The sequence below is a fragment of the Mus caroli genome, unplaced genomic scaffold (genome assembly GCF_978045245.1).
Source record: "Mus caroli unplaced genomic scaffold, Mus_caroli_1 scaffold_14, whole genome shotgun sequence".
NCBI classification, from domain to species: domain Eukaryota; kingdom Metazoa; phylum Chordata; class Mammalia; order Rodentia; family Muridae; genus Mus; species Mus caroli.
In genome coordinates, this window is record NW_028227269.1 from 77,803,651 (window position 1) to 77,829,703 (window position 26,053).

The window sequence follows — 26,053 nt, forward strand, 5'->3', positions numbered from 1 at the left end:
CCCTTCTTCACACGGGCTCCAGGGATTTGGTGTGGATATCTTTTAGGGGCCATTTCTCACCTCTCTTCAGCCTCTTTCAAGTTGTGCTTCACAAATCACCCTAAGTTTAAAATGGTCACATGATCATGTTTCCTCTGTCCTAGAGCTCCTGGCCACCCTGCTGTCATGGTCTGCCTTTCAGCCATCCTGAGTGAACTGAGTTTAATTATTCATTGTTTGCAGTTTCCCTTACCTTCACTGCTTTCCCGCTTCTTGCTCTTTCTGTGCACACCCTTGCCTCTGTGGCAGGAATGTCTACCTTCCTTTTGCTTATCTAACAGTGGATTCAGAGTTTTGCACAGACATCTGGCTCTTCAGTGAAGCCCTCTAGACAAGCAGAGCTGGGTCAGGTATAGTCTGTAAATCTCCATCTCTTGTTAGCATTGTAGCTGTCCAGTGTTCTAATCCCTTAGTCACTGCTCAAATAAATAACAGAGGAAGGAAGGAGCTGGCTTGTGGTTACAGATTTGGTTTGTGGTTCTGATTGATTAGTAGCTGAAAGATGCGTGATGCTTTTCTCACACAGGCTTATGAGTTAAAGACACAAAGGTCTGCACATCTCTCACCAGCATTCCTGTCTACTACCCTGTGCGCCTTGGATGAAGCATTGCACGGTGGTGTGCCTTGTGGATCTCTCACAGAGGTAAAGGAAACCCATACCTTTTTCTATAAGTAGCAGATCCAGGAGGAATGTTTAATTTAAAAAAAAAAAAAAAAGGGCTGGTGAGATGGCTCAGCAGGTAAGAGCACAGACTGCTCTTCCCAAGGTCCTGAGTTCAAATCCCAGCAACCACATGGTGGCTCACAACCATCCGTAAAGAGATCTGATGCCCTCTTCTGGAGTGTCTGAAGACAGCTACAGCATACTTACATATAATAAATAAATAAATCTTAAAAAAAAAAGCATAAATAATCTCATGAAAACAACTGTGAATTAAGTCCAGGTACTTTGCTGGCATAGTCCTGCCAGGATCACTGTAGTTGCTTTATAAATGGAGGTATTAAATATATCCTTGCTGGCTAACTAGATGTGTCTGGGCTTTTGTTTCTTTGAATTGCTTTAGAGAGTGATATGTATTGGGTCTGGGGAGGTGGCTGAGTTGGCAGAGCCCATATGCTTGCCCCATAGTCATGAAGCGCTGAGTCTGGGTCTCCAGCACCCATCACAGTCATGAGGAGCTGAGTCTGGGTCTTCAGCACCCATATAGAAGCCAGGTGCAGTGGCGTATGTCTGTAATACCAGTGTGGCCGAAAGGACCTGAGCCTGGCTCAGAGCATAAGGTCACAGGAGTAGAGAATAGCATTAAGTGTTGATCTCAGCCCCCTACCCCCCACTCACACATGCACACACATGCATGAATACACACACATGCTTACACCACATGCAATGGTGAATATTATGAAAGAGTATTAGGAAACAATTGAGTGAATTAAAGAAAGGATCTCAACTTTGTAGATTTCTAGTGTGAATCAATCCTGATAATATATGAGCAAGTAATATATTAAACTATATCGAGTTAGTTTTGTTCCCTACTATTGATAGCATTTGATTCTAGGAAGCGATAACTTACTGTGTTATCTTATGTAGTTGTACAGTGAGCTATCCTCAAGCTAAGCGGCTTAAAGCAACAATAAACACTGACTTCTTCTCAGCGTCTTCTGGAGTGTCTGAGCTTAGTCATGTTGGCAATGCCTGCAGTCAGCCACAGCGTAAGAAACCCAGAGAAGCAAACTCCTAGGAGGCTTACTCTCGCAGCTGGCAGGCTGCTGCTGTTTTATGGTGTTTTTCCCTAAGTGGGGTCTTCAGTCTGCCTGTATCTTATCATGATGTTCCTGTTCGCTTCTGTCAGTGGACGTGGTGATGTCCTTGGCGATCACACCACTGCTAATGACAGGTTCTCTTCATTGTAAGTGAGCCCCGCCAAGCTCACTGTCAGGGAAGGGAAAATTAGGCTGTGTCTTTTTTTTTTTTTATTAGGTATTTTCCTCAATTACATTTCCAATGCTATCCAAAAAGTCCCCAATACACTCCCCCCCCCCAGTCCCCCACCCACCCACCCCCACCCCTTGGCCCTGGCATTCCCCTGTACTGGGGCATATAAAGTTGGCAAGTCCAATGGGCCTCTCTTTCCAGTGATGGCCGACTAGGCCATCTTTTGATACAAATGCAGCTAGAGTCAAGAGCTCTGGGGTACTGGTTAGTTCATAATAATGTTCCACCTATGGGGTTGCAGTTCCCTTTAGCTCCTTGGGTACTTTCTCTAGCTCCTCCATTGGGGACCCTGTGATCCATCCAATAGCTGACTGTGAGCATCCACTTCTGTGTTTGCTAGGCCCCAGCATTGTCTCACAAGAGACAGCTATATCTGGGTCCTTTCAGCAAAATCTTGCTAGTGTATGCAATGGTGTCAGCGTTTGGAAGCTGATTATGGGAAGGATCCTTGGATATGGCAGTCTTTAGATGGTCCATCCTTTCTTCACTGCTCCAAACTTTATCTCTGTAACTCTTTCCATGGGTGTTTTGTTCCCAATTCCAAGAAGGGGCACAGTGTTCACACTTTGGTCTTCATTCTTCTTGAGTTTCACGCATTTAACAAATTGTATCTTATATCTTGGGTATCCTAAGTTTATGGGCTAATATCCACTTATCAGTGAGTACATATTGTGTGAGTTCCTTTGTGAATATGTTACCTCACTCAGGATGATGCCCTCCAGATCCATCCATTTGCCTAGGAATTTCATAAATTCATTCCTTTTAATAGCTGAGTAGTACTCCATTGTGTAAATGTACCACATTTTCTGTATCCATTCCTCTGTTGAGGAACATCTGGGTTCTTTCCAGCTTCTGGCTATTATAAATAAGGCTGCTATGAACATAGTGGAGCATGTGTCCTTCTTACCGGTTGGGACATCTTCTGGATATATGCCCAGGAGAGGTATTGCTGGATCCTCTGGTAGTATTATGTCCAATTTTCTGAGGAACCGCCAGACTGATTTCCAGAGTGGTTGTACCAGCTTGCAATCCCACCAACAATGGAGGAGTGTTCCTCTTTCTCCACATCCTCGCCAGCATCTGCTGTCACCTGAATTTTTGATCTTAGCCATTCTGACTGGTGTGAGGTGGAATCTCAGGGTTGTTTTGATTTGCATTTCCCTGATGATTAAGGATGTTGAACATTTTTTCAGGTGCTTCTCTGCCATTCGGTATTCCTCAGGTAAGAATTCTTTGTTCAGTTCTGAGCCCCATTTTTTAACGGGGTTATTTGATTTTCTGGAGTTCACCTTCTTGAGTTCTTTATATATATTGGATATTAGTCCCCTATCTGATTTAGGATAGGTAAAGATCCTTTCCCAATCTGTTGGTGGTCTTTTTGTCTTATTGACGGTGTGTCTTTTGAATGATGTTTCAAGAGCACTGTGGCTCTTTACTTTGAAAGCTGCATTGGTGTGTATTGGTGTGTATGGGAGCCTGTAAGAATTTCTTTTTTTTTTTGGTTTTTTCGAGACAGGGTTTCTCTGTATAGCTCCGGCTGTCCTGGAACTCACTTTGTAGACCAGGCTGGCCTCGAACTCAGAAATTCGCCTGCCTCTGCCTCCCAAGTGCTGGGATTAAAGGCGTGTGCCACCACGCCTGGCTTCCTGTAAGAATTTCTTGCCAGAAAAGTTTGGAAGCAAAGTTCTAAGAGCAGACATGTTGTATGTTAGTGAGTGTGAGTGTGTGTGTGTGTGTGTGTGTGTGTGTGTGTGTGCACATGGGTCATGAGGTTCTGGGTATCAAACCCATAATTCTGATTCACTGAGCTATATTCCCAGCAGTTTCTTATAGTTCTCATAATCATAATTTAAATGATTTTTTCTTAAAGATAGGAATCCTGTTTTAGGGAATATTTTATTTCTTATATTCCTAGAGAGATTTAAAGACTGCTATGTCTAGTAGATGCCTATTAAATAAATAGTCGAAGAATAGATAAGCTAATTGAAGGGCTGTTGTTGTCATGCATTGCCACCAGATGGTGCCAGAATTAAATTTTTCTACAATCATTTTTGAGATGAGGCTGGATCAGGTCAATTAAGGATTGTAATATTGATGGAGTTATAAATTTACTTGCACAGAAAAAAAATTAATCTAAAGAAGGGTAGCCAATGCATGTATTTTATCTTTTGAGTTTTATGGTGATTTCCCCCCTCCCTGCCCACACCTTGTCATTTTGCTAATTCTGTTTGAATTCAAATGGAGGCTAGAAACCTTTTGAGGGTTTGTTATGATCCACCTGACTGGCTTATCATGCTAACTAGTAATAAATTCTTTATGTTCTGCCCTCGCTTAGGTCATTTCTAGAATCTTTTGAGGGCTTTCATTTGCATACAGGGGATACCTTAGCTTAGCTGCAGCCTGAATGTTTACCATTCTTTGAGTTTCCTTCTACTTTATGGTTACATAAGAGGCACACTGTTCTTGTTTTGCTTATTCTTGAACTTTAAAAATCATATATTTGTGATTCAGCCGTATCTCATGTCTTCTTTATGAATTGCTTTTCTGACTTCATGTTATTTCTAAGATTTTTTTCTCATGTTATTTCAGGTTGCAAGAACAAATCTTTATTGCTGTATTATATTTCATTTTGAAAATATGTCACAGTTTACTCTTTTTGTTATTAGTGGACATTTGGGTTGTTTTTCACTTGCTACTAATATGAGTAAGTCCTGTGGATATTTTTGAACATAGCTGCTGGAGATAGCATAGGGAAGTTTTTCTCTGGGGCAGGAATTAGAGAACTACCTCCCAGCAGTTAAATTGTGTTCACTGCCTATTTGCGTAAATTAAGTTTTATGGCCAATCTCATTTGTTTACATTTTGTGTGTGGTTGTCTTGTGATACAAGGGCAGAGTTTAATTATCTGTGACAGAGACCATATGATATGCAAAGCCTGAAGAATTTTCTGGGTGGCTGCTGCTTGCAGCATCTGCCCTGGAGTGGCTTGGTGGTTGTAGGTTATGCACGGGGGTAACCTCACACAGCCAGGACCGATTGTCCTCCAGAGTGCTGGGCTGGCTTCTACTCCCACTAACCGTGCACAGAAATTCTTCCTGGCTCACATCTTCTTACCTTGGTATAATCAGACTTTGGATCCATCCTTAGGATCTTAATTTTATTTTTTCTGAGCACTGAGGATCTTTTAGAGATCATATGGATACCTCAAAAACAGCTTTATTTAGGCATAATTTAAATAATCTAGAATTCAAGCATTGTAAGGAAATGTGACTTACATAGGCTTGTAGCTGTGCAGTCACCAATGCAGTCACACTGTAGTTACAAAGTCTTCGCTGTTCCACTTACAGTGAATCCTCACTCCCATCCTAAGCCCAGGCAACAGATCCATTTTCGTTCCCTATAAATTTGCTTCTTGTAAGCACGTCACCTAAATGAACTTAAGCAATCCATAGTCATTTCTGTTTCGTTCCATTCACGTGGCATTTTTAAGGTCACTAAAGGTTTAAGCGCATATTAGGAATTGCAAGAGCCTTATATGCTCCTAACTGCTGAGCTATCTTTCCAGTCCAGGTTTGGGAAGTTTTTAATGTTATTTACATTTGCAGAGTATAATAGTTTGTATTTAATATTTATTCATATACATTTAATATTAATTTATGTGAATTGGTTTAAAATTATCAAAATAGTATGCTTAAGAAATTCTATTGATGAACATTTAATGAATCTTTTAGGAGCTTTTTTTTTCCTTAAATGTTTTTAAAGTTTTATGTTTCTTAATTTTGTGTATCGTTACCATCATTAAAGACATCATTTAACAAATCACTCCAAAGCTTAATGGCTAAAACCATATTTATTTTCTCATACAGATTCTTTGGGTCAAGAATTTGAGAGCAGCTTAGTTGAATGTTTCTGGTTCAGATCTGCTATGAGATTACAGTTAGAGTATTGGCCTAGGCTGACATTGTCTGAACTGCTGCCTTCGAGGTGGCTCACTTACATGGCTGGGGAGTTCTTTGCCATGTGAACCTCTCCAAAGGAGTATTAGAGTGCCTTCATGCTATGACAGCTAACCTCTCATATGTGTGTGTGTGTGTGTGTGTGTGTGTGTGTGTGTGTGTGTGTGAACCAAGGGAAAAAGGTAGGAATGGCAGTTTAGAAGTTATATGCCAGCATTTCTTATATATTCTGTTAGACATACAGACAAATCTGATATGTGGAGGGGACCACAAAAGGCACAAATACAAAGGGTGAGGATCACTGGGTCCATCTGAAAGACTGGCTGTCTACTAGTGTGCATACAAATGTCTATATGCATTTATATGTGCATATAATAAAAAACTCCTTAACTTATTAAGGTACTAGGTCTCTGTTCTCAGAGACATTATATCTGGCAAAATTTCTAAAGTGGCTTCCTGTGGTGATTTGAATAAGAGTGGCCCCAATAGGCTCATATAGTTGAATGCTCAGCCATCAGGGAGTGACCCCGTTTGAGGATTAGAAGGATTAGAAGGTATGGCCATGGTGGAGTAGGCGTGGCCTTGTTGGAAGAAATGTGTTACTGGAGTGGGCTTTGAGGTTTCAAAAGCCTATGCCAGGTCCAGTGTGTCTTGGCTCTCAGATCAGGATGTAGCTCTGAGATACTTCTCCAGCAGTATGCTTGGATGCTGCCGTGCTCCCTGCCATGATGATAATAAACTAAGCCTCTGAAACTGTAAGCCAGCCCTCAATTAAACCCTTTCTTTTCTAAGAGTTGCTTTGGTCATGGTGTCTCTTCAGAGCAATAAAGCAGTGACTAAGGCACTTCCCAATGACATTGTATTCTCAGCCCTGGTATTTGTGAGTACAGTGAGATGCCATGGCTGTGATTAAGGCATGCCATCGCCATGATTAAGGTATGTCATACGGCTCAGTGGCTTTCACAGGAAAGCCCCGAGATCTCATCCTGTGACCTCCCCAAAGCAGTGATCGTTGTTCTCCCACTGATACGAGGAAGACAGATTCAAAGCATGGGGGATACTGACGGTGTTCCTGGCTTGGAGATGAAGTGGGTATATAACCAAGAACGCATGCAGCCACCAGGAACAATAAGCACGTTCCAAGCTCTCAGATGAACACGAGAAAGAAACCTCAGACCTAGAGCAGAAGCACAGATTTTGCCAACGACCTGGTTGGGCCTGGGAGTTGATGCTCAGTTTTCCAGACTGGAGCCCAGTACAGTTGAGAACCTTGATTTTAGCCTTATGAGATCCTATGCAGAGAGTTCTGTTCAGCCCATCAGGAATCAGACCTCTAAGATAATGAATGAGTCTTCCTTCAGGCATCTGAATCTGTGGTGATTGTTTACAGCAGTAGACAAGTAATAGAGGTGTGGAGTACCATGGTATAACACAATCTTGTTTCTCATTCAGAGGTCTGGAAGTGATGGAGGGAGTAAATATAAACCTGGGAACACTCTTGTGTCATTTTTATAGTTGCTCTTCCCTAGCTTTACCTTTTAATCTCAGAATGTGTTTATCATCCATTTTAACTTCTGTGAACTCACTGAATCTGGGCACGGTTATTTACATCATCAGTTACAGCACTGAGGTAGGAAGTAGATAGAGTCAAAGCAGTGCTCGCGCAGAGCCTCAGCAGCAGCAGTCCTGGGAACCAAGGCCTTTGTCGGATTGCCTTACAGAACCAGGAGTTTTTACTTGTGGAATATATAAACAAGTAATTCTAAATCTATTATAATTGAAAAGGAACAGTGAGGATAAGGTTGAAGCCAAACTTTAGAAGTTTGTATTATGTCAATGATTATCAACTATTATTTTTTCATTATCATAAATTAAGGAGCCTTTAATTTTCCCCCCTAACTCTCTTTTATCTTCACTGTCCATGGCAAATCTAATGTTATAGATATGCTATGCATTTATTTCTATACTGTGTGTCTACTGTGCAAATGTAAAACAATAAGCTACTGTTTTCTCAAAAACGGAGTTTTACTCCTGGGGTCAATACTGTCCTTGCTAAAAGTCCACAAGATAGATGTTATTGTGAGTAGGTAAGGCCAGAGTTGTATTTAGAGGGTGTTGTCTTGCCAGGGGCTGGCAGGATGTCTCTGTGGGTAAAGGTGCTTGCCACCAAGTCTATTCCTAGGATCCATGTGGTAGGAGGAGAGAGCTGACTTATGCTGGCTGCCCTCTGATCTCCATACACACTGTGATGTACTCCCCAATCAATCAATCAATCAATCAATGTAAAAGAAACTTTAAAAAGATACCATTAGGAGCCGGGCGTGGTGGTGCACGCCTTTCATCCCAGCACTCGGGAGGCAGAGGCAGGTGGATTTCTGAGTTCGAGGCCAGCCTGGTCTACAGAGTGAGTTCCAAGACAGCCAGGGCTATACAGAGAAACCCTGTCTCGAAAAAACAAAACAAACAAACAAACAAAAAGATACCATTAAAAGATAGTTTCATTTTATGATCTAGGGTTTATGGTCTAGGGCAATGGTCCAAGCTTTTGTCAATTAAAAGATGCCAAGTCTGTGTATCTTGGTTCACAAGTACCTCTGGAAGACCAACCTGTGAGCACTCCCAAATATTTGCATTATTTGTATTTCCTTGATCATTTGTAAGCTTTTTTCGTGATTTGAGATAAGTGGATAAATTCTAATGTTCCCCAGAGTGAACCAGAGTCCTGATTTAACATCCCCCTATTCTTATGGGTAAAAGTCACAACTCAGGATTTTTTTCCTTCTCATTGGTAAGATTAGTGTGTCCTACATGGTCACAAGAGGTGGTAAGAGGAAGGCTTGTAAGCTCAGATACCTGTAGGGCCTGCAATAGGAAGGTGTGAGACTTACATGGGTCCTTAGATTACTGCTGAGAACTGTGGCAAATCTTAATTTTTCTTCCTGTGGACCTACAGATCTGTGAACATACATAGGTTTTGTCTTGTCCAGTTACAGTTGGGTTTGGTGGTCCACTTGTAGCCATAGTGGTGGGAAAAGTGTGTGTGTGGGGGTGATCTCTTACGTGTGCTGCTCTCACACGATTTCTTTACCTGATGTGTTGCTGTGAAAGGCTCCAGTCAACACAAGATTTTAGCATGTACTGTTGGTTTCTTTATCATTCCTTACTTTATAAATACACTGATTCCTAATGGTACCTTAGGATGGGTCACATAGCATATTCAGGAAGTGCTGTTATTGGATAATGATTGTAACTTCATGCTGTTTCATTTTTACTGTGCAACTTGGAACGTCTGTCATTTCCATGTCCTGTTTTTTCCTGCTCTGGTCATCTCTTTTCACACACAGAAGCGCGTGCGCACACACACACACACAGTAGTTGTCAGTATATAGTAATGGTGGAGAGAGTGTTGGATGTAAGCTTTCACACACTGATGGTCGATAAATTAAGATCCGGTCTTCTTTCACAAGGCTGATTGTAGCCTTTCTGAGATTCAGGTTTTAGGATTCAGAGAGGTAGTTATAAAATGAAGTATGAAGGTCTGAAGACCTAATCATATTTCTGCATAATTCTTGAGCAAATACAGACAAGTACTTAGATGCTTGCCCAGGGGAAGGGGGTTGCTAGGGGAAAAAAAAAAGCAGCTCCTATGAGCTGTCTTGTTTCAGGTCTGAGCTAGAAAAGCCTTAGTTTTTTCTTTTGCCAAGTAGTGGCTTGGCAAAGTGCACTATCTTGCTGCCCCAATCCCAGATGTGCAGAGTTAACTTGGTAAGATTTGAGGTCCTAGCTGGTCTAGGCTTTACCTTCTTTTTCACTCATGCAATCTTGGTTGGAGTGAGTGATAGTAGATTTTCTGTTATGGGGAATAGTAATTTTCCTCAAAGTGAGTCACTGGTGTTTTGCTATGTTGCTACTGATATTTGAAAGGCCTGCACCAAGTGAGTCACTGGTTTTTTGCTATGTTGCTACTGATATTTGAAAGGCCTGCACTAAGAATTTCTCTTTAGTATTTTTGTTGTTGTTGTTGTTGTTGTTGATTTTTCATGGAGAGGGGTTAAGGTATCAGCTTAACTATGTGCAACTGACTTTTATCTTCTAGGTATTTCTGTGTGTAAATAGTTCATTCACTCTGAGTTTCCAAGAAGCAAGTGACTTTGTTCTGACTCGGCAGGTTTTCTCTGTGTAACCATCACTGGGTTGAAGCTGGGAACTGAACACAACTTGAAATCTTGTGGTTTGGATGGTAGAATTCAGGGCTAAACTGTCTGAAGCTAACTTTATTAATGTTGAAATATTTTCCCCCAATAGATAAACCTGAAAAATAATGAAATTTTACTCCTGGCAGTCCATAAACACACACACACACACACACACACACACACACACACACGAAGGAAAAATATATGAAGAATATACTAGAAATAGTTACTATAGTTTAATTCAAACTCAAATGAGCCAACAAGCCCAGATATCATTACCCATGTGACATTGTGTTTCCCCAGACTGTATTAAGGTCGCACATGAAAGCGATAGGTCAGAGCAAATGAGATTTTACTTAATCTTTTTTTAGGTATCTATTTTTAGAAGATGGAATGAATAGTAAATTAATACAGTATATTTTCATGATACTTGATACTTTATTGCATATTTTCATATATGTTATCTATATTACATTCCACTAAGATCACCAAGCATTTAGCAGGTTTTTTTTAAAATATTTATTTATTACATATAAGTACACTGTAGCTGTCTTCAGACACTCCAGAAGAGGGGGTCAGATCTCATTACGGGTGGTTGTGAGCCACCATGTGGTTGCTGGGATTTGAACTTCGGACCTTTGGAAAAGCAGTCGGGTGCTCTTACCCACTGAGCCATCTCACCAGCCCCCATTTAGCAGTTTTAATCTCATTAAATCAGAGAATATATCCAAGACCTGGCAATAGACAAAACTTGTGGGCAGACAGCCTGCTCCCCCATTTCTTCATCAGTTCACACTCTAACATGCATGGATTTATTCAGTTTCAGCATTCACGTGCAACTTCTACTGACTGGAGTCTCTTTTGTCACGATACGCAATGAACAGTCTGATTTGTGTTGACTTTGGTAATGATAAAAGACTTGTGGAGTTTTTGTGATCAAAACAAACTGTTCAGTCTTGGTCAATCAAAGGAAGAATGCTATATATTTAAAGCAATTAAAAATATTTTTGGCTAGATTTGTTACATACCTTTAATCCCAGCACTCAGGAGGCAGAGGGAGGTGGATGTTTGTGAGTTCAAGGTCAGCCTAGTCTGTATAGTGAGTTCTAGGCTAGCCAGGACTACAAAATGAGACCCCTCTTTAAAAAAAAATTTTTTTAAGGGGGAAATTGAGATGGATGAGAGAGTAAAGTGCTTGCCATGCCAGCCAAAGCCCGAGTTCAGTCCCCAGATCTCCAGATCTTCAGGTGGAAGAATCTACTGGCTAAAGTTGTCCTTTGACCTTCACATGTGGGCTATGCACACTATGGAAGAGGAAGAGGAAGAGGAGGAAGAAGAGTAGGAGGAGTAAAGAGTAATAATACTAATAGTAACAATGATGTAGAAATATTAAGAAGGATTGTAAAGTGTAAATATTGAAAAGTATAAATAGTATGATCTAGGCTAATAGCTAGATTCTGTTGCAAATTGAAATCCATTAAGGATTTTTCTTTAGAAAATCTCATTGAGGTAAAGATGTTATCAGGGAAGGTATAGCCTCAAAAATGAAGGACTTCGTGCACATAGGTGGTCTTTGCCTGTATTTGTAGCACTGACAAGGAACTCAGGACATAACCCATGCTAGATAAGCACTTTACTGCTGAACTGCGTCATCGTTTCCATCCTTTTCCAATGCTCATTCTGAGATTAAAGGCATGCGCCACCACACCTGGCTCAGCCTGTTAAAACTTCTTGATTAGATAGTAATGTCTGTGTCACTTCCTGGGAGTAGTAAAATTTGATTTGGTAGGAGTTTAAATTACATATATAGGAATGAAGTTATTGCTCAGCATTAGAATGCTTGCCTAAACACACAGACCCCTAAGTTCAGTCCCTAGTACCATAAACAAATAACTAATTTGTGTCTAGTGTTCATATTCATGAAATGGTAGATTATATTTACAAATGAGAAATTCAAAAGGAAAATACTGTACATATTAAACTCTAGAATGGTATGCATGCAGAATTCTTGGAAGAAATCATATTTGGTGCCTTTGACTTACTTTGAAGTACAAAAATCTTCAAATGGAGAGATGGACAGACAGATTAGTATAGCAGAAGATAGCATTGTAAATGCCATAAAATGGTAATTGTTGGGTGTAGGGGTAGTTGGACATTTCTTGTAAAAAATCTTTTAGCTTTTCTATTTTATTTATTGTTAGGCATCTGACAACAAAGAAGTTGATGTTAGACAGGAAAAAGAACATTTCAGATGGTATCGTATCAGATTGGCTGGATTTTATGGAAACCTGTTTGAGTCTATTACTATACCATGTGCTGTAACAGAATATTGAAGGCTGGGTACTTTTATATAATCGAGAGGTTTATTTGGCTCAGAATCTAGCGGCTAGAAGATCCAAACAACATGGCTCTAGCCTGTTGGCAAAAACCACCTGGCTGTGTTACATTATGGCCAAGAAGCAAGAAGGAAAATACTGTATGCAGAATGGGCCTTTGGACTAAGAGGGACAATAATCCCTTCTGTCCTCCTGTCTGACCTAATTATCTTTCATCAGCATGACCCTGTTAGTTTCCACTACCTCAAACACCAGTGAACTGAGGACAAAGCTCAAAGGGTGTGAGCCTTTGGGAGAGCACTCAGGCTGTACAAGATAGGATCTGTAGTCGTCTGTGACAGGATGAGGAGAGCTTATGAGAACTCACTGAATCACAAAGGCTTCCTGGTTATCCCACTGCAAAGACTGTAAACTTGAATTTACAGAGGGGCACACCTTTGATGAAAAGATGAGCAGCTGGGTGTGGTGATACACTCCTTTAATCTCAGCCTCAGGCAGAGGCAGAGTTCTGAGTTCCAGGACTACATAGGAAGTTCTGGGCTAGCCAAGGGCTATACAGTGAGATCCTTTCTCAAAAAGTAAAAATTAATAATCCCAGCACTTGGGAGGCAGAGGCAGGTGGATTTCTGAGTTCGAGGCCAGCCTGGTCTACAAAGTGAGTTCCAGGACAGCCAGGGCTATACAGAGAAGCCCTGTCTCAAAAAACCAAAATAAATAAATAAAAAATAAAAACGTGAAAAGAAAGACAGGACAGACAAGCTCTGTGTTACTATGCCATATCTACTGACCCTGTCTGAGTGACAGGTGACTGTGCCCTATGTTGCCCAGCAGTCAATTCTTCAGTAGTATTTTCACAATGCCATTTGTCAACAGGAGAACATACAGTGAGTGAGTGACACTTCTAGCCTTTCTCAATTATAATTTCACATCTGGTAACAAAGCACAGAAGGAGTTTGACCGAGTGACCATTTTCTCATTGCTCCCAAGGATATATATCCTAATTATCAACCTATAAGAGAAAAGTTAGCATGCTATCTGCAGTGGGGGGGTCTTAGGGCAGTATGGCTTAATTCTTTCTTCGAACCAAGGTTATGGAATTTTTTTTTTTCCAGCAAATTCTAAAATAATTTTCTTTGGCCAGCTTACAATGTTTATACAAATTTTATATACACATATATAACATGCACATTGTTTTTTAGATTACAGGTCCACCAGGTTGCGGAAAAACTCAGTTTTGCGTAATGATGAGTGTCTTGGCTACATTACCCGCCAGCCTGGGAGGATTGGAAGGGGCTGTGGTCTACATCGACACAGAGTCTGCATTTACTGCTGAGAGGTAGGATGCTTTATATTTCTATTATAATGCTTTGCTTTTATAGCTCGGTGCTCCATGGGACATTTACAGATAGGTTGAAATTTATTTTAACTTTTTAAGAACGAAGGATGCTAGATACTGGTTTTAGAGGAAATTTCCCTTTTGAAGTCGTTCCAGGCATCAATTCCGGTTTCTTCTCTTATGATACACCATAGCTTCTTTTTTGGACTCTTTGAATTACATCATTATGAACAACTCTTTTCTTTATTTCTCTCTGAGTAGTAGTAGATCAAAAAGGACCTGATGAGGTATGGCGTTTAATTCGGATCATCAACTTGACAGGATCTAGAGTTGCCTAGGAAATGGGCTTCCACGTAGACCTGTGAGGACTCTAGGTTAGGTCGGCCTCTGGGAGGGCTTGTGAAGCACTGTCTTGATCAGGTTAACTGAGATGGGAAGACTCTCCTCAAAGGCCTGTGACCCCACTGGGTCCTGGACTGAATAAAGAGGAGAGGGAGCAAGTGTTTATCATTCCCTGCTGCCTGACTGTGGGTGGGATGGGACCAGCTGCCAGGACGTCCTGCCGCGGTGGACTGTACCCTGAACCTTTCTCCATTGAGTTGCTTTTGTCAGGTGTCAGCCACAGGAAAGGCAAGTGACACACATGGGAAAGGTCAAAGTGTAGGTGTCTTTCCCCTTTTGGGCCCTGTAAGCTTTCTGAGCCTCCTTCCTTCCTTCCTTTAAGAGGGAAGGTTTCAGTTTGGAGGAAATAACCAAGAATTACTGCATTCACAGCGGGCAGCCTCTGCCTCTGTGTGAAGACGTGTGGCTGTGGTTCTTTTCTTTGCCTATGGTTTTATTTATATTTTGGAGTTTTCATATTTACTTATTTCTCCATCTCTTTTCTGCCTTCGTGTAGTATTAGTACTTACATCAGAGGCAGGGTGCAAACAAAACAGGTACAATTTTAGTCCCCTTACATTTATGTTAATATATGTTACATAATTAACAAGAAGGCTGTTTTAGAATAGGGGTGAAAACCTGCACTGTTTTTAGTTTTTATTGCATTCTTCATATAGCCCGAGAAGGGGCAAGGCTGCTCTCACACAGGGTGTGTGTTGAGGTCTGGTGAGGGTAAGGCAGAACCGGAGGTGTAGTGTCTTTGGTATCGCTGCCTTCAGGAGTCTGCTGTGGTGGATCATGCACAGAGCCTGCTCTTCAGGATCTGGCCATGTGTTATTTGTGCTGCTGTCAGTCTGCTTGACCCTGTTAGGGTCATCAGGGATGGATGGTCAGCGAGTTGCGTAAGCTTTCTGCCACAAGTAAACTGAACGTTCAAAGAACAGCAGTGTGAGCAAAAGTAGGTATGCTTTTCTTACGTGTAAAGATCTGTTTCAGCTGTTCAGTGATGGAAGGACCGAAAGCTGGTTTGTTTTTAGGCATCCGTATCCATTCTGTGTTTACAATAGTGGGACTAGAAAGGGTTAGGAGACTTTCAGGAAAATATACTTTAAATTTTTTTGTTATCTATCTATCTATCTATCTATCTATCTATCTATCTATCTATCTATCTATCTATCCATGAGACAAAGTCTCTCTACATATCCCTGGATATCCTGCAACTTACTATGTAGACCAGGCTGGCCTTGAATTTACAGAGATTTGCCTGCCTCTGCCTCCAGAGTGCAGTGCTGGGATCAAGGGCAAGCATCCCTGGGTGGGGAGGTTTACAGGATAGCTACTTCTTTTCATCTTCTTACCTGCAGATGTTTTCTTGAGCCACAGTAATTCCCCTGCAGCTTTCTCACTAGACCACTTTTATGTGGAGAATGGGAAAGCAAGGGGAGGAGGGTCTCTAGCAATCAAGGTGAGCTGTGAGGGCTTGTTTAAGTTGCTGCTTGAATAAAAGTGAGACCAAAGCAACAGAGGAGGAACTGGGAGGTGGGTTGGGTTGGTAAGTCAGTGTTTAATCAGAGCCCAGGTTGTTCTGGACTTAAGAAGAGATTGGGGGTGGGGGGGTGATGGGTGGTGGGTAGGAGACTGAAAAGAAATTTGAAAGAGAGGCTGAGATGCTGAGCGTGCAGGGTTATGGATGGCATCTTCTGGATGATTCAGAAAAATGTCTGTTTTTATTTGTTTTACCTATTAGACATCTGCTTAAAACACAGTATAGTCTTAGATGCCATACGTTTACATACAGCTTGAGAAGATGGGTATGCAAAGTAATCTACTGACCAGATCTGTATTCCAGCCTATGGGCATTTGACAGCTATGGGAACTGCCATCCATATGAATTGAATAACCATTACATTATGTTTATTGGAGACAAGCAGGAAAAGATGGAATGGGCAGTCAGCATGTAGCAGGATTACAAGGAGATAATGCATTCTTGAGATTTGGCAGGATGGAGAGAAACCTCCAAGTGTCTTAACAATGGTTGTATATATGATTTGTGGCTTGTGGAGTTACATTGCTCGAAGGATGTAATTTATAACCGCGGCCAAAGATTAACTCAGTGTAAACACTAAGTAAAAGGAAAAGCTGGTTTGCTTATTTCTCTTATCCTGAAGAATTCATTTTATAAGTGCCAATGTGGGTTGGTTGATAGTGCGTTATTCAGGTTTATGGTTAAGGAGTGTTGATGAGGTTAAACTCAAAGGTCACATGTGCTTTGCTTAAGCACGGCTTTAACATTCTTGTTTCAGATACATCTCAGGAAGAGCATTAACCTTGTAGGCATTCCTTACAGCTATTTTGATTTTGTTATTTATTTCTCTACTATCTACCTAATCTATCTATCTATCTATCTATCTATCTATCTATCTATCTATCTATCTATCTATCTACCTATTTATTTTAGTTCTTGATTCTGTCAAGAGTATGTGTATGCAGTTGCATGTTTATATATGTGAGTACCTGTGTGTTAGTGTGTGTGTGTGTGTGTGTGTGTGTGTGTGTGTGCACGAATGCACATGTGTGCAATCCTGTGGACCCAACAGACAGACAACCTTGGGTGCCATTTCTCAGGTGCTGTCTACCTCCTTAAAAAATTTAAAGAAAAGTTATGGGTGTTCTATGCATCACTATACACGTCTATGCATCACTTGTGTACCTGATGCCCGAAGATGTCAGAAGAGGGAATTGGATTGCCTGGAACATGGAGTTCACATGGTTATGAACTGCTGTGTGGGTGCTGGGAATTGAACTTGGGTTCTCTGGAAGTTCTGTTAGCAAGCACTGCTAACCACTGAGCAATCTTTCTAGGCACCAGCTCCTATTTCTTTTTTTTTTTTTTTTTTTTTCATGGAGATAAGATCTCAGTGGTCTGGCATGGTTCTCCAGGGAGCCCCAGGGACCAGCTTGTCCCTGCCTCCCCAGCTCTGAGATTACAAGCCTGGGCTGTCTCTCCTTGCTTTTTTCCATGAGTTCTGAGGATCAGACCCAGGACCTCATGCTTGCAATGCAAGCACTGTGCCAGCTGAGTTACTGCTCTCTCTCTCCTTTGTGTTTCTGACAGTCTTGCTGTGTAGCTCAGGGGAACCCATGCTTCTCCCTCTCCTGTGTAGTGCTGGGATTAAGGCTGCAAGCCACCTCCAGTTCTTAGCCTTTTATAGTTCTTCAGTTCTGCTGTCAGTGCAAAAGTGGCTGTAATAGTAAGTGAACAAATACATGGTCAAATAAGAGTTTATTCACAGAAACAGATTATTCTTGTTTGTGTCTACAGTACATAGTGTACTGGTCTATCCTCACATTTACCTACTTATATACATTTATAAGATTGCAAATAGTTGTTTCTGAGGGCATTAATAATGCCATCACCTATACAACTTCTGGTCTTTTGTTAGTAATTAAATTTTTTCCTGACTATAGATCTTTTCTTCTCCTTTACATGTCTATTAATGAAAAAGTTTATTTTTTATGTGTCTGAGTGCTTGCCTGCGTGTGTATATCTGTGCATCAGTCCATGGTTCCCACAGAGGATGTTGGATCCCCTGAAATTGAAGTTACAGATGGCTGTGAGCTGCTGGATTGCAACTGAGTCCTGAGGGGGAAGAGCAGACAGTGCTCTTAATGGCTAAGCCATTTTTCCAGCCCCTTTCCTAATGGTTGTTAGACATGGCTATGTTAGATGCTGGACTTTAATGTACATCTCTAAGGTGTTAGATTTTTTTGTTTTAATATATAGTTAAGATTATTTTGATGGTCTTTGAGACCGATTAAGCCTCAGCACTGTGAAGTCCCTCTGAGGACTCCCACCTGTTACCCAAGGTATCGTGAGATCTCTGCATTCCTTGTGGGTGTGGGAATATGCTCTGTTTTCATCTTGTGTAAGTGCTGGAAGTGTTTAGTCTCCTGTTGTCTCCTGGTTCATCCTGAAGAGTTTCCTTCTATACATTATGCATATTAGCTCTGGAGTGTATCTCCCCCCCTCCCCCCTGACCCCCCCCACTCAGGTCACCTCTTCTTTTCTGCACGTGACTTCATGAGTTCTACCAGCTTAGCCGTTTCATACTCTGATCTCATCTTTGGGTCCACCAGACTCACATTCGCTTCCCCTTTTTTGTGTGGTAGAATAGAAAGTGCCTCTGGTGTGAGCCTGGGGCATACTTCAGGTTCCTTTATTAGTTTCCTTTCTCATGAGGGTCACAGTTTTGAACTATTGTTTAGTGTGTGAAACTGTTCTTTCAGATATTTTGTCTGCTTTTCTAGTTGATGCTATCGGGGCAATTCCCAAGCCAGTTAATCTTTTGTGCACAGAAGGCAAAAATCTCCCTATTATTTATCTTGAATTCACTCCATATTGGCTTTATTTCCTATCCCTATATTGAAATTGATTTTCAAAACTTTCTTCAACTCAATAGTCTATAAAATGCAGCCATGCGTGGCTTAATGGTGGTGATATGGTTTGGGGACTGGATTACTAAGTCAGTCAGTCCTGTGACTCTGTTCTTGTGTGCTTACACAGACTGCTATCTGTGTTCATCATGGATGTAGCCTCTGCACACAATCAAAAGATGTGGTGAGTAGAAGCAGTGTGAAGCTGATGCCTTGTGTTTTCCAGACCTTAAAAATGCTGTAGAGGTAACTTACACTCTGAAGTAATGATGGCTAGCAGAGTGAGCACAGCCAGAAGTATCACCAAGTGTTGTATACTGTGCATAATTTATATACTGTGCTTTTATATGACTGGTAACATGGTAAGTTTGTGTATACCAATATTACTATAAACTGACTAATGTGCTGCCCTTGCACAGTATGTTGGCTGTCACATCACCAGGAAGTGTTGACTCTCAGCCCTATCATACAGCCACCATGTTCTCCCCAACAGTTCCTGTCAGTTGGCTTCTTAGGTTTTTTAATCCCTGTTTCTGACCACGTTAGTCTGTGTTGCTGGTCCCTCTCCATTTTGTCAGCATATAAGCCTTGGAGAATGCCGGACTCAGGTTTAGGATCTTGGTCTCCCTCCATCTGTCCTCAGTCTCTCCGATGCACTCTCATGGTTTTAGCACATTTCTTTATGGCAGAAGGGTTGTGTGTTCAGATTCTGAGCTTTCCCACAAGCTCCAGATTCATATACATTTGCCATTTGCCATAATAACATATTACAGTCACATCTATATATGTGGGTAGCTTGATATACCTGAGGATGAATTCTGGATTTCCCTGTTTAAACACACACACACACACACACACACACACACACACACACACACACACACACGAGAGAGAGAGAGAGAGAGAGAGAGAGAGAGAGAGAGAGAGAGAGAGAGGAAGAACGCTACACTAGTAACTACAATCCTGATTGAATCACTTCTGTTCTAGATATTCATCCAATCAATCAAGTTCTCTCTGCTCCCTGCCTGAATTATACTTTATTATTTTTTTTAATTTTTAATATTTTTATTACTTATTTTCCTCAGTTACATTTCCAATGCTATCCCAAAAGTCCCCCATAGCGCCCCCCACTTCCCTACCCACCCATTCCCATTCTTTTGGCCCTGGCATTCCCCTATATTGGGGCATATAAAGTTTGCAAGTCCAATGGGCCTCTCTTTCCAATGATGGCCGACTAGGCCATCTTTCGATACATATGCAGCTAGAGACAAGAGCTCCGGGGTTCTGGTTAGTACATCATGTTGTTCCGACAATAGGGTTGCAGATCCCTTTAGCTCCTTGGGTACTTTCTCTAGCTTCTCCATAGGGAGCCCTGTGATACATCCAATAGCTGACTGTGAACATCCACTCCTGTGTTTGCTAGGCCCTGGCATCGTCTCACAAGAGACAGCTATATTTGGGTCCTTTCAGCAAAATCTTGCTAGTGTATGCAATGGTGTCAGCGTTTAGAAGCTGCTTATGGGAAGGATCCCTGGATATGGCAGTCTCTAAATGGTCCATCCTTTCATCACAGCTACGAACTTTGTCTCTGTAACTCCTTCCCTGGGTGTTTTGTTCCCAATTCTAAGAAGGGGCATAGTGTCCACACTTTGGTCTTCATTCTTCTTGAGTTTCATGCGTTTAGTAAATTGTATCTTATATCTTGGGTATCCTAAGTTTTGGGCTAATATCCACTTATCAGTGAATACATATTGTGTGAGTTCTTTTGTGATTGTGTTACTTCACTCAAGATGATGCCCTCCAGGTCCATCCATTTGGCTAGGAATTTCATAAATTCATTCTTTTTAATAGCTGAGTAGTACTCCATTGTGTAAATGTACCATAATTTCTGTATCCATTCCTCTGTTGAGGGACATCTGGGTTCTTTCCAGCTTCTGGCTATTATAAATAGGGCTGCTATGAACATAGTGGAGCATGTGTCCTTTTTACCGGTTGGGACATCTTCTGGATATATGCCCAGGAGAGGTATTGCTGGATCCTCCGGTAGTACTATGTCCAATTTTCTGAGGAACCGCCAGACTGATTTCCAGAGTGGTTGTACAAGCTTGCAATCCCACCAACAATGGAGGAGTGTTCCTCTTTCTCCACATCCTCGCCAGCATCTGCTGTCACCTGAATTTTTGATCTTAGCCATTCTGACTGGTGTGAGGTGGAATCTCAGGGTTGTTTTGATTTGCATTTCCCTGATGATTAAGGATGTTGAACATTTTTTCAGGTGCTTCTCTGCCATTCGGTATTCCTCAGGTGAGAATTCTTTGTTCAGCTCTGAGCCCCATTTTTTAATGGGGTTATTTGACTTTCTGGAGTCCACCTTCTAGAGTTCTTTATATATATTGGATATTAGTCCCTTATCTGATTTAGGATAGGTGAAGATCCTTTCCCAATCTGTTGGTGTTTTTTTTTGTCTTATTGATGGTGTCTTTAGCCTTGCAGAAGCTTTGCAGTTTCATGAGGTCCCACTTGTCAATTCTCGATCTTACAGCACAAGCCATTACTGTTCTATTCAAGAATTTTTCCCCTGTGCCCATATCTTCAAGGCTTTTCCCCACTTTCTCCTCTATAAGTTTCAGTGTCTCTGGTTTTATGTGAAGTTCCTTGATCCACTTAGACTTGACCTTAGTACAAGGAGATAGGAATGGATCGATTCGCATTCTTCCACATCAGATCACCATGGACTAAGACTGATCTTCAATAACAAAATAAATAATAGAAAGCCAACCTTCATGTGGAAACTGAACAACACTCTTCTCAATGATACCTTGGTCAAGGAAGGAATAAAGAAAGAAATTAAGGACTTTTTAGAGTTCAATGAAAATGAAGCCACAACATACCCAAACTTATGGGACGCAATGAAAGCATTTCTAAGAGGAAAACTCATAGCTCTGAGTGCCTCCAAAAGGAAACTAGAGAGAGCACACATTAGCAGCTTGACAACATACCTAAAAGCACTAGAACAAAAGGAAGCAAATTCACCCAAGAGGAGTAGACGGCAGGAAATAATCAAACTCAGGGGCGAAATCAACCATGTGGAAACAAGAAGAACTATTCAAAGAATCAACCAATCAAGGAGCTGGTTCTTTGAGAAAATCAACAAGATAGATAAACCCTTAGCCAGACTCACTAGAGGGCACAGGGAAAGCATCCTAATTAACAAAATCAGAAATGAAAAAGGAGACATAACAACAGATCCTGAAGACATCCAAAACACCATCAGATCCTTCTACCAAAGGCTATACTCAACAAAACTGGAGAACCTGGATGAAATGGAGAAGTTCCTAGACAGATACCAGGTACCAAAGTTGAATCAAGATCAGGTTAATGATCTAAACAGCCCTATATCCCCCAAAGAAATAGAAGCAGTCATTAATAGTCTCCCAACTAAAAAAAGCCCAGGACCAGACGGGTTTAGTGCAGAGTTCTATCAGACCTTCAAAGAAGATCTAATCCCAGTTCTTCACAAACTATTCCACAAAATAGAAACAGAAGGTACTCTACCCAACTCATTCTATGAAGCCACAATTACTCTGATACCTAAACCACAAAAAGACCCAACAAAGATAGAAAACTTCAGACCAATATCCCTTATGAATATTGATGCAAAAATCCTCAATAAAGTTCTTGCTAACCGAATCCAAGAACACATCAAAACAATCATCCATCCTGACCAAGTAGGTTTCATCCCAGGGATGCAGGGATGGTTCAATATACGGAAATCCATCAACGTAATCCAGTATATAAACAAACTCAAAGACAAAAACCACATGGTCATCTCATTAGATGCGGAAAAAGCATTTGACAAGATCCAACACCCATTCATGATAAAAGTCTTGGAAAGATCAGGAATTCAAGGCCCATACCTAAACATGATAAAAGCAACCTGAATTATACTTTAAACCCAGTTGCTCCTAATTATCTGAGGTATTATCTCCCTAGGTGAAGGCACCATGTTTCTTGTGTGGACAGCAGTTATCTTGTTTTACCCTTGCCTTTTGAAGCCTTTTCTCCATGTGACATCTAGAACCATCTCTCCCCTCCCCTCCCTCCTCCCTCTGTCCCTCCATCTGTGCGTGTGTGTGTGTGTGTGTGTGTGTGTGTGTGTAGGCATGTGTGTCTATGTATGGAGGCTAAAGGAGGATGTTGGGTGTCCTGCTGTCTCATTCTCTAACTTCCTCCTTTGATACAGTTTCTCACTGGCCTTGGAGCTAGGCTGGCAGCCATCAACCCTGAGACACTCCTGCCTGCTGAGCCATCTCCCTAGCCTCTTGAGCAGACCTTCAAAAAGATTTATTTATTATTTTGTATCTTATGTGTACGGATGTTTTGCCTGAGTGTATATATGAGCGATGAGGGTGTGCCTGGTGCCACAGAGGCCAGAAGAGGGTGGCAGGCCCCTTAGGTCTGGAGTTAAGGGTCGTTTTGAACCACCATGTGGGTGCTGGGAAATGAATTTCATCTACTGAAAGATCAGCCAGTGGTTTCTAGCACCGAGCCACCCCTCAGAGCAGTCTTTCACTTTAAAAAAATTTTATTTTTATTTTTAAAAACACATTTGTGGGATGTGACTGAGTGGTTAAGGTAATGGTCTGTTAAAAAAGGAAACATGATGGGGTCAGGTCGGCTCCCACACTTCTCATTTTTCTTAATAAAACCCAAACAGACTACCACAGATCTGAGGGTCTGACGGGACCTTGATTTCTGCCTGGCGCTCTGGCTTTCTCCCCTTCAACCTTTCAATCTTCTTCCTGCTCCTTGTTCCAGCTACATTAACTGTTAGAGCACTGTAGCTGGCCTCTGATGTGTTTTGCTTTTCTCTCCTTCTGGAATGTCTTAGGGCTTCTATTGCTGTGATGAAACACATGACCAATAAATAAATAAATAGATAGATAGATAGATATGTCTTAGGGCTTCTATTGCTGTGATGAAACACATGACCAATAAATAAATAAATAGATAGATAGATAGATAGATAAATAAATAAATATTTAAAAAATTTTAAAAAAGAGAAGAAAGAAAGAAAGAAAGAAACAAGGGAGGGAGGGAGGGAGGAAGGAAGGAAGGGAGGGAGGAAGGAAGGAAGGAAAGAAAGAAAGTGAGAAAGAAAGAAAGAAAACACGAAAACTAAAAGCCCCAAACAAACATTTCCACATCACTGTTCATCATCAAAGGAATTCAGGACAGGAACTCACACAGGGCAGGGACCTGGAGGCAGGAGCTGTTGCAGAGGCCATGGAGGGATGCTGCTGACTGGCTTGCTCTCCATGGCTTGCTCAGCCTGCTTTTATACAGAACCCAGGATCAGCAGCCCAGGGATGGCACCAGCTACCATGGGCTGGGCCCTCCTCCATACATCACTAATAAACACAATCCTTTCCAGGCTGGCCCACAGCCCAATCCTATGGAGGCGGTTCCTTAACTGAGGTTTCCTTCTCTCAGATGACTCTAGTGTCCAGGTGATACAATCTAGCCAGCACACAGAATGTAACTTTCTTCTCTCCTCTGCTTGTCATTTCCTTTATTGGGGGTATTGTGATGTCATATACTCAATAATTACAGTGATGTCATATACTCAATACTTATGGTAGTTAGTTGTGCCTGGCCCATGGTATAGGTCCTCAGTAAATCTTTTTTGTTGTTGTTGTTGTTTTTTTTTTATTTTTATTTTTTTATTTTTGTTTTTGTCTTTTTGTTTTGTTTTTTGAGACAGGGTTTCTCTGTATAGCCCTGGGTGTCCTGGAATTCACTTGTAGACTAGGCTGGTCTCGAACTCAGAAATCCGCCTGCCTCTGCCTCCTGAGAGCTGGGATTAAAAGTGTGCGCCACCACGCCCCCCGGCTTCTCAGTAAATCTTGAATGAATGAATTTTAGATGCATCTTTTCAAAGAAGTGCCTTTGCTAAAAGATATCCACTAGGTGGCACTGTTTTCAAACTTTATGTATTATGTTGGTGGCAAAGATGGGTTTTCTGTTGCTTCCCCTGAAGAACAAGATCTTGTGAAGAAAATTGTCACTGGATACTAATGGGATCGACACCAGGCATTTAGAAAAACTTCACTGATATTTATTTTGATTTATATTTTTTTTAAAAAAAGTTTCCCCAAGTAAAAGTCATTTGGAGAAGCCTTTAGAAAATTGTAACATATTGGCTGATATGTTGCTGACTACGTTACTTAGCATGGCAGATGTGAGTAACAGTAGCTCCGGTCCATATACTGACTATCATTCCTCATGAGCAGGCTTAATGGAACCAGTAAGGAATCGCATTACCTTTCACCACTCAAGCCACTGGTGGAAAACCAGCCTCGTGTTGCACTGTGGCCAGTAAGTTAGGGACTCTCCTCTGCTCCTAGCAACAGGCTATCCAAACTGTGAGGCATCCTCAAGTTTGCAGTACCTGTGGCTGTACCCATCCTATTGAACTCTGGCATCTTCCAAGGGCTAGAGCTCCAGCTGCCTTCTCTACTGAGCACTGAGCTCACATTACAGTTACATCACCGCTGCAGCCGCCACCATCACCACCACCACCACCACCACCACCACCACCACCACCACCACCACCACCACCGTAATCATAAAAATGACATGCTTCTACAAACCCTCCCAGTCTGCCCAATTTGCAGGGTCAACAGCACATCATTTCTTATTTGCCTTTCTTTCTTTCTTTCTTTCTTTCTTTCTTTCTTTCTTTCTTTCTTTCTTTCTTTCTTTCTTTCTTTCTTTCTTTCTTTCTTTCTTTCTTTCTTTCGAGATAGAGTTTCTCTGTATAGCCCTGGCTGTCCTGGAACTCACTTTGTAGACCAGGCTGGCCTTGAACTCAGAAATCCACCTGCCTCTGCCTCCCGAGTGCTGGGATTAAAGGCATGCGCCATCACTGCCCAGCTCTTTTTTGCTTTTCTTACTTCCTGTCCTTCTCCCTCAGTCCCCATGCCTTGTCAAACACGCCTTACTCGGATACCCCTTTAAATACTATTTTTCTCTTGAAGCATTTTTACCTCTTCTTATTGAACCAAATTATATATTTTTCTTTTCAGTTGACTGAAAATGCACTTAAAAAGTTCTTGACTGTCTTCATTTTTCTCTTTCCTGTTTTAGGTCCTTCCCTTGCTTCTGATTATAGCATATTTAAGGATTTTTGTTTGTTTGTTTGTTTATCTATTTAAAGTTCTCAGCCTCTTCCCAGAGCCCTTTAACTGGGGATGAAGACACTGCTCTTTTGTTCTCCTGTGTCTCTAATGTGAACATAGACTATGGGTGGCTTTGTGTTTGCAGTATCTTTTCCAGATTCCCTGGATGGCTAAGTAGGCCTGACGAGTCATTGCAATTGG

General features: G+C 41.4%; 1 protein-coding gene across 2 annotated transcripts in view; it reads left to right on the top strand.

Moving 5' to 3' along the window:
• Rad51b (RAD51 paralog B) overlaps window positions 1-26,053 on the top strand; it is a 520,188-nt gene that overhangs the window by 7,285 nt on the left and 486,850 nt on the right. For both annotated transcript variants that reach the window (XM_029484370.2, XM_029484371.2), the window contains exons 4-5: window positions 566-682; window positions 13,720-13,856. In XM_029484370.2, the coding sequence (XP_029340230.1) occupies window positions 566-682; window positions 13,720-13,856 (254 nt within the window). The remainder of the gene's footprint in view (window positions 1-565; window positions 683-13,719; window positions 13,857-26,053) is intronic.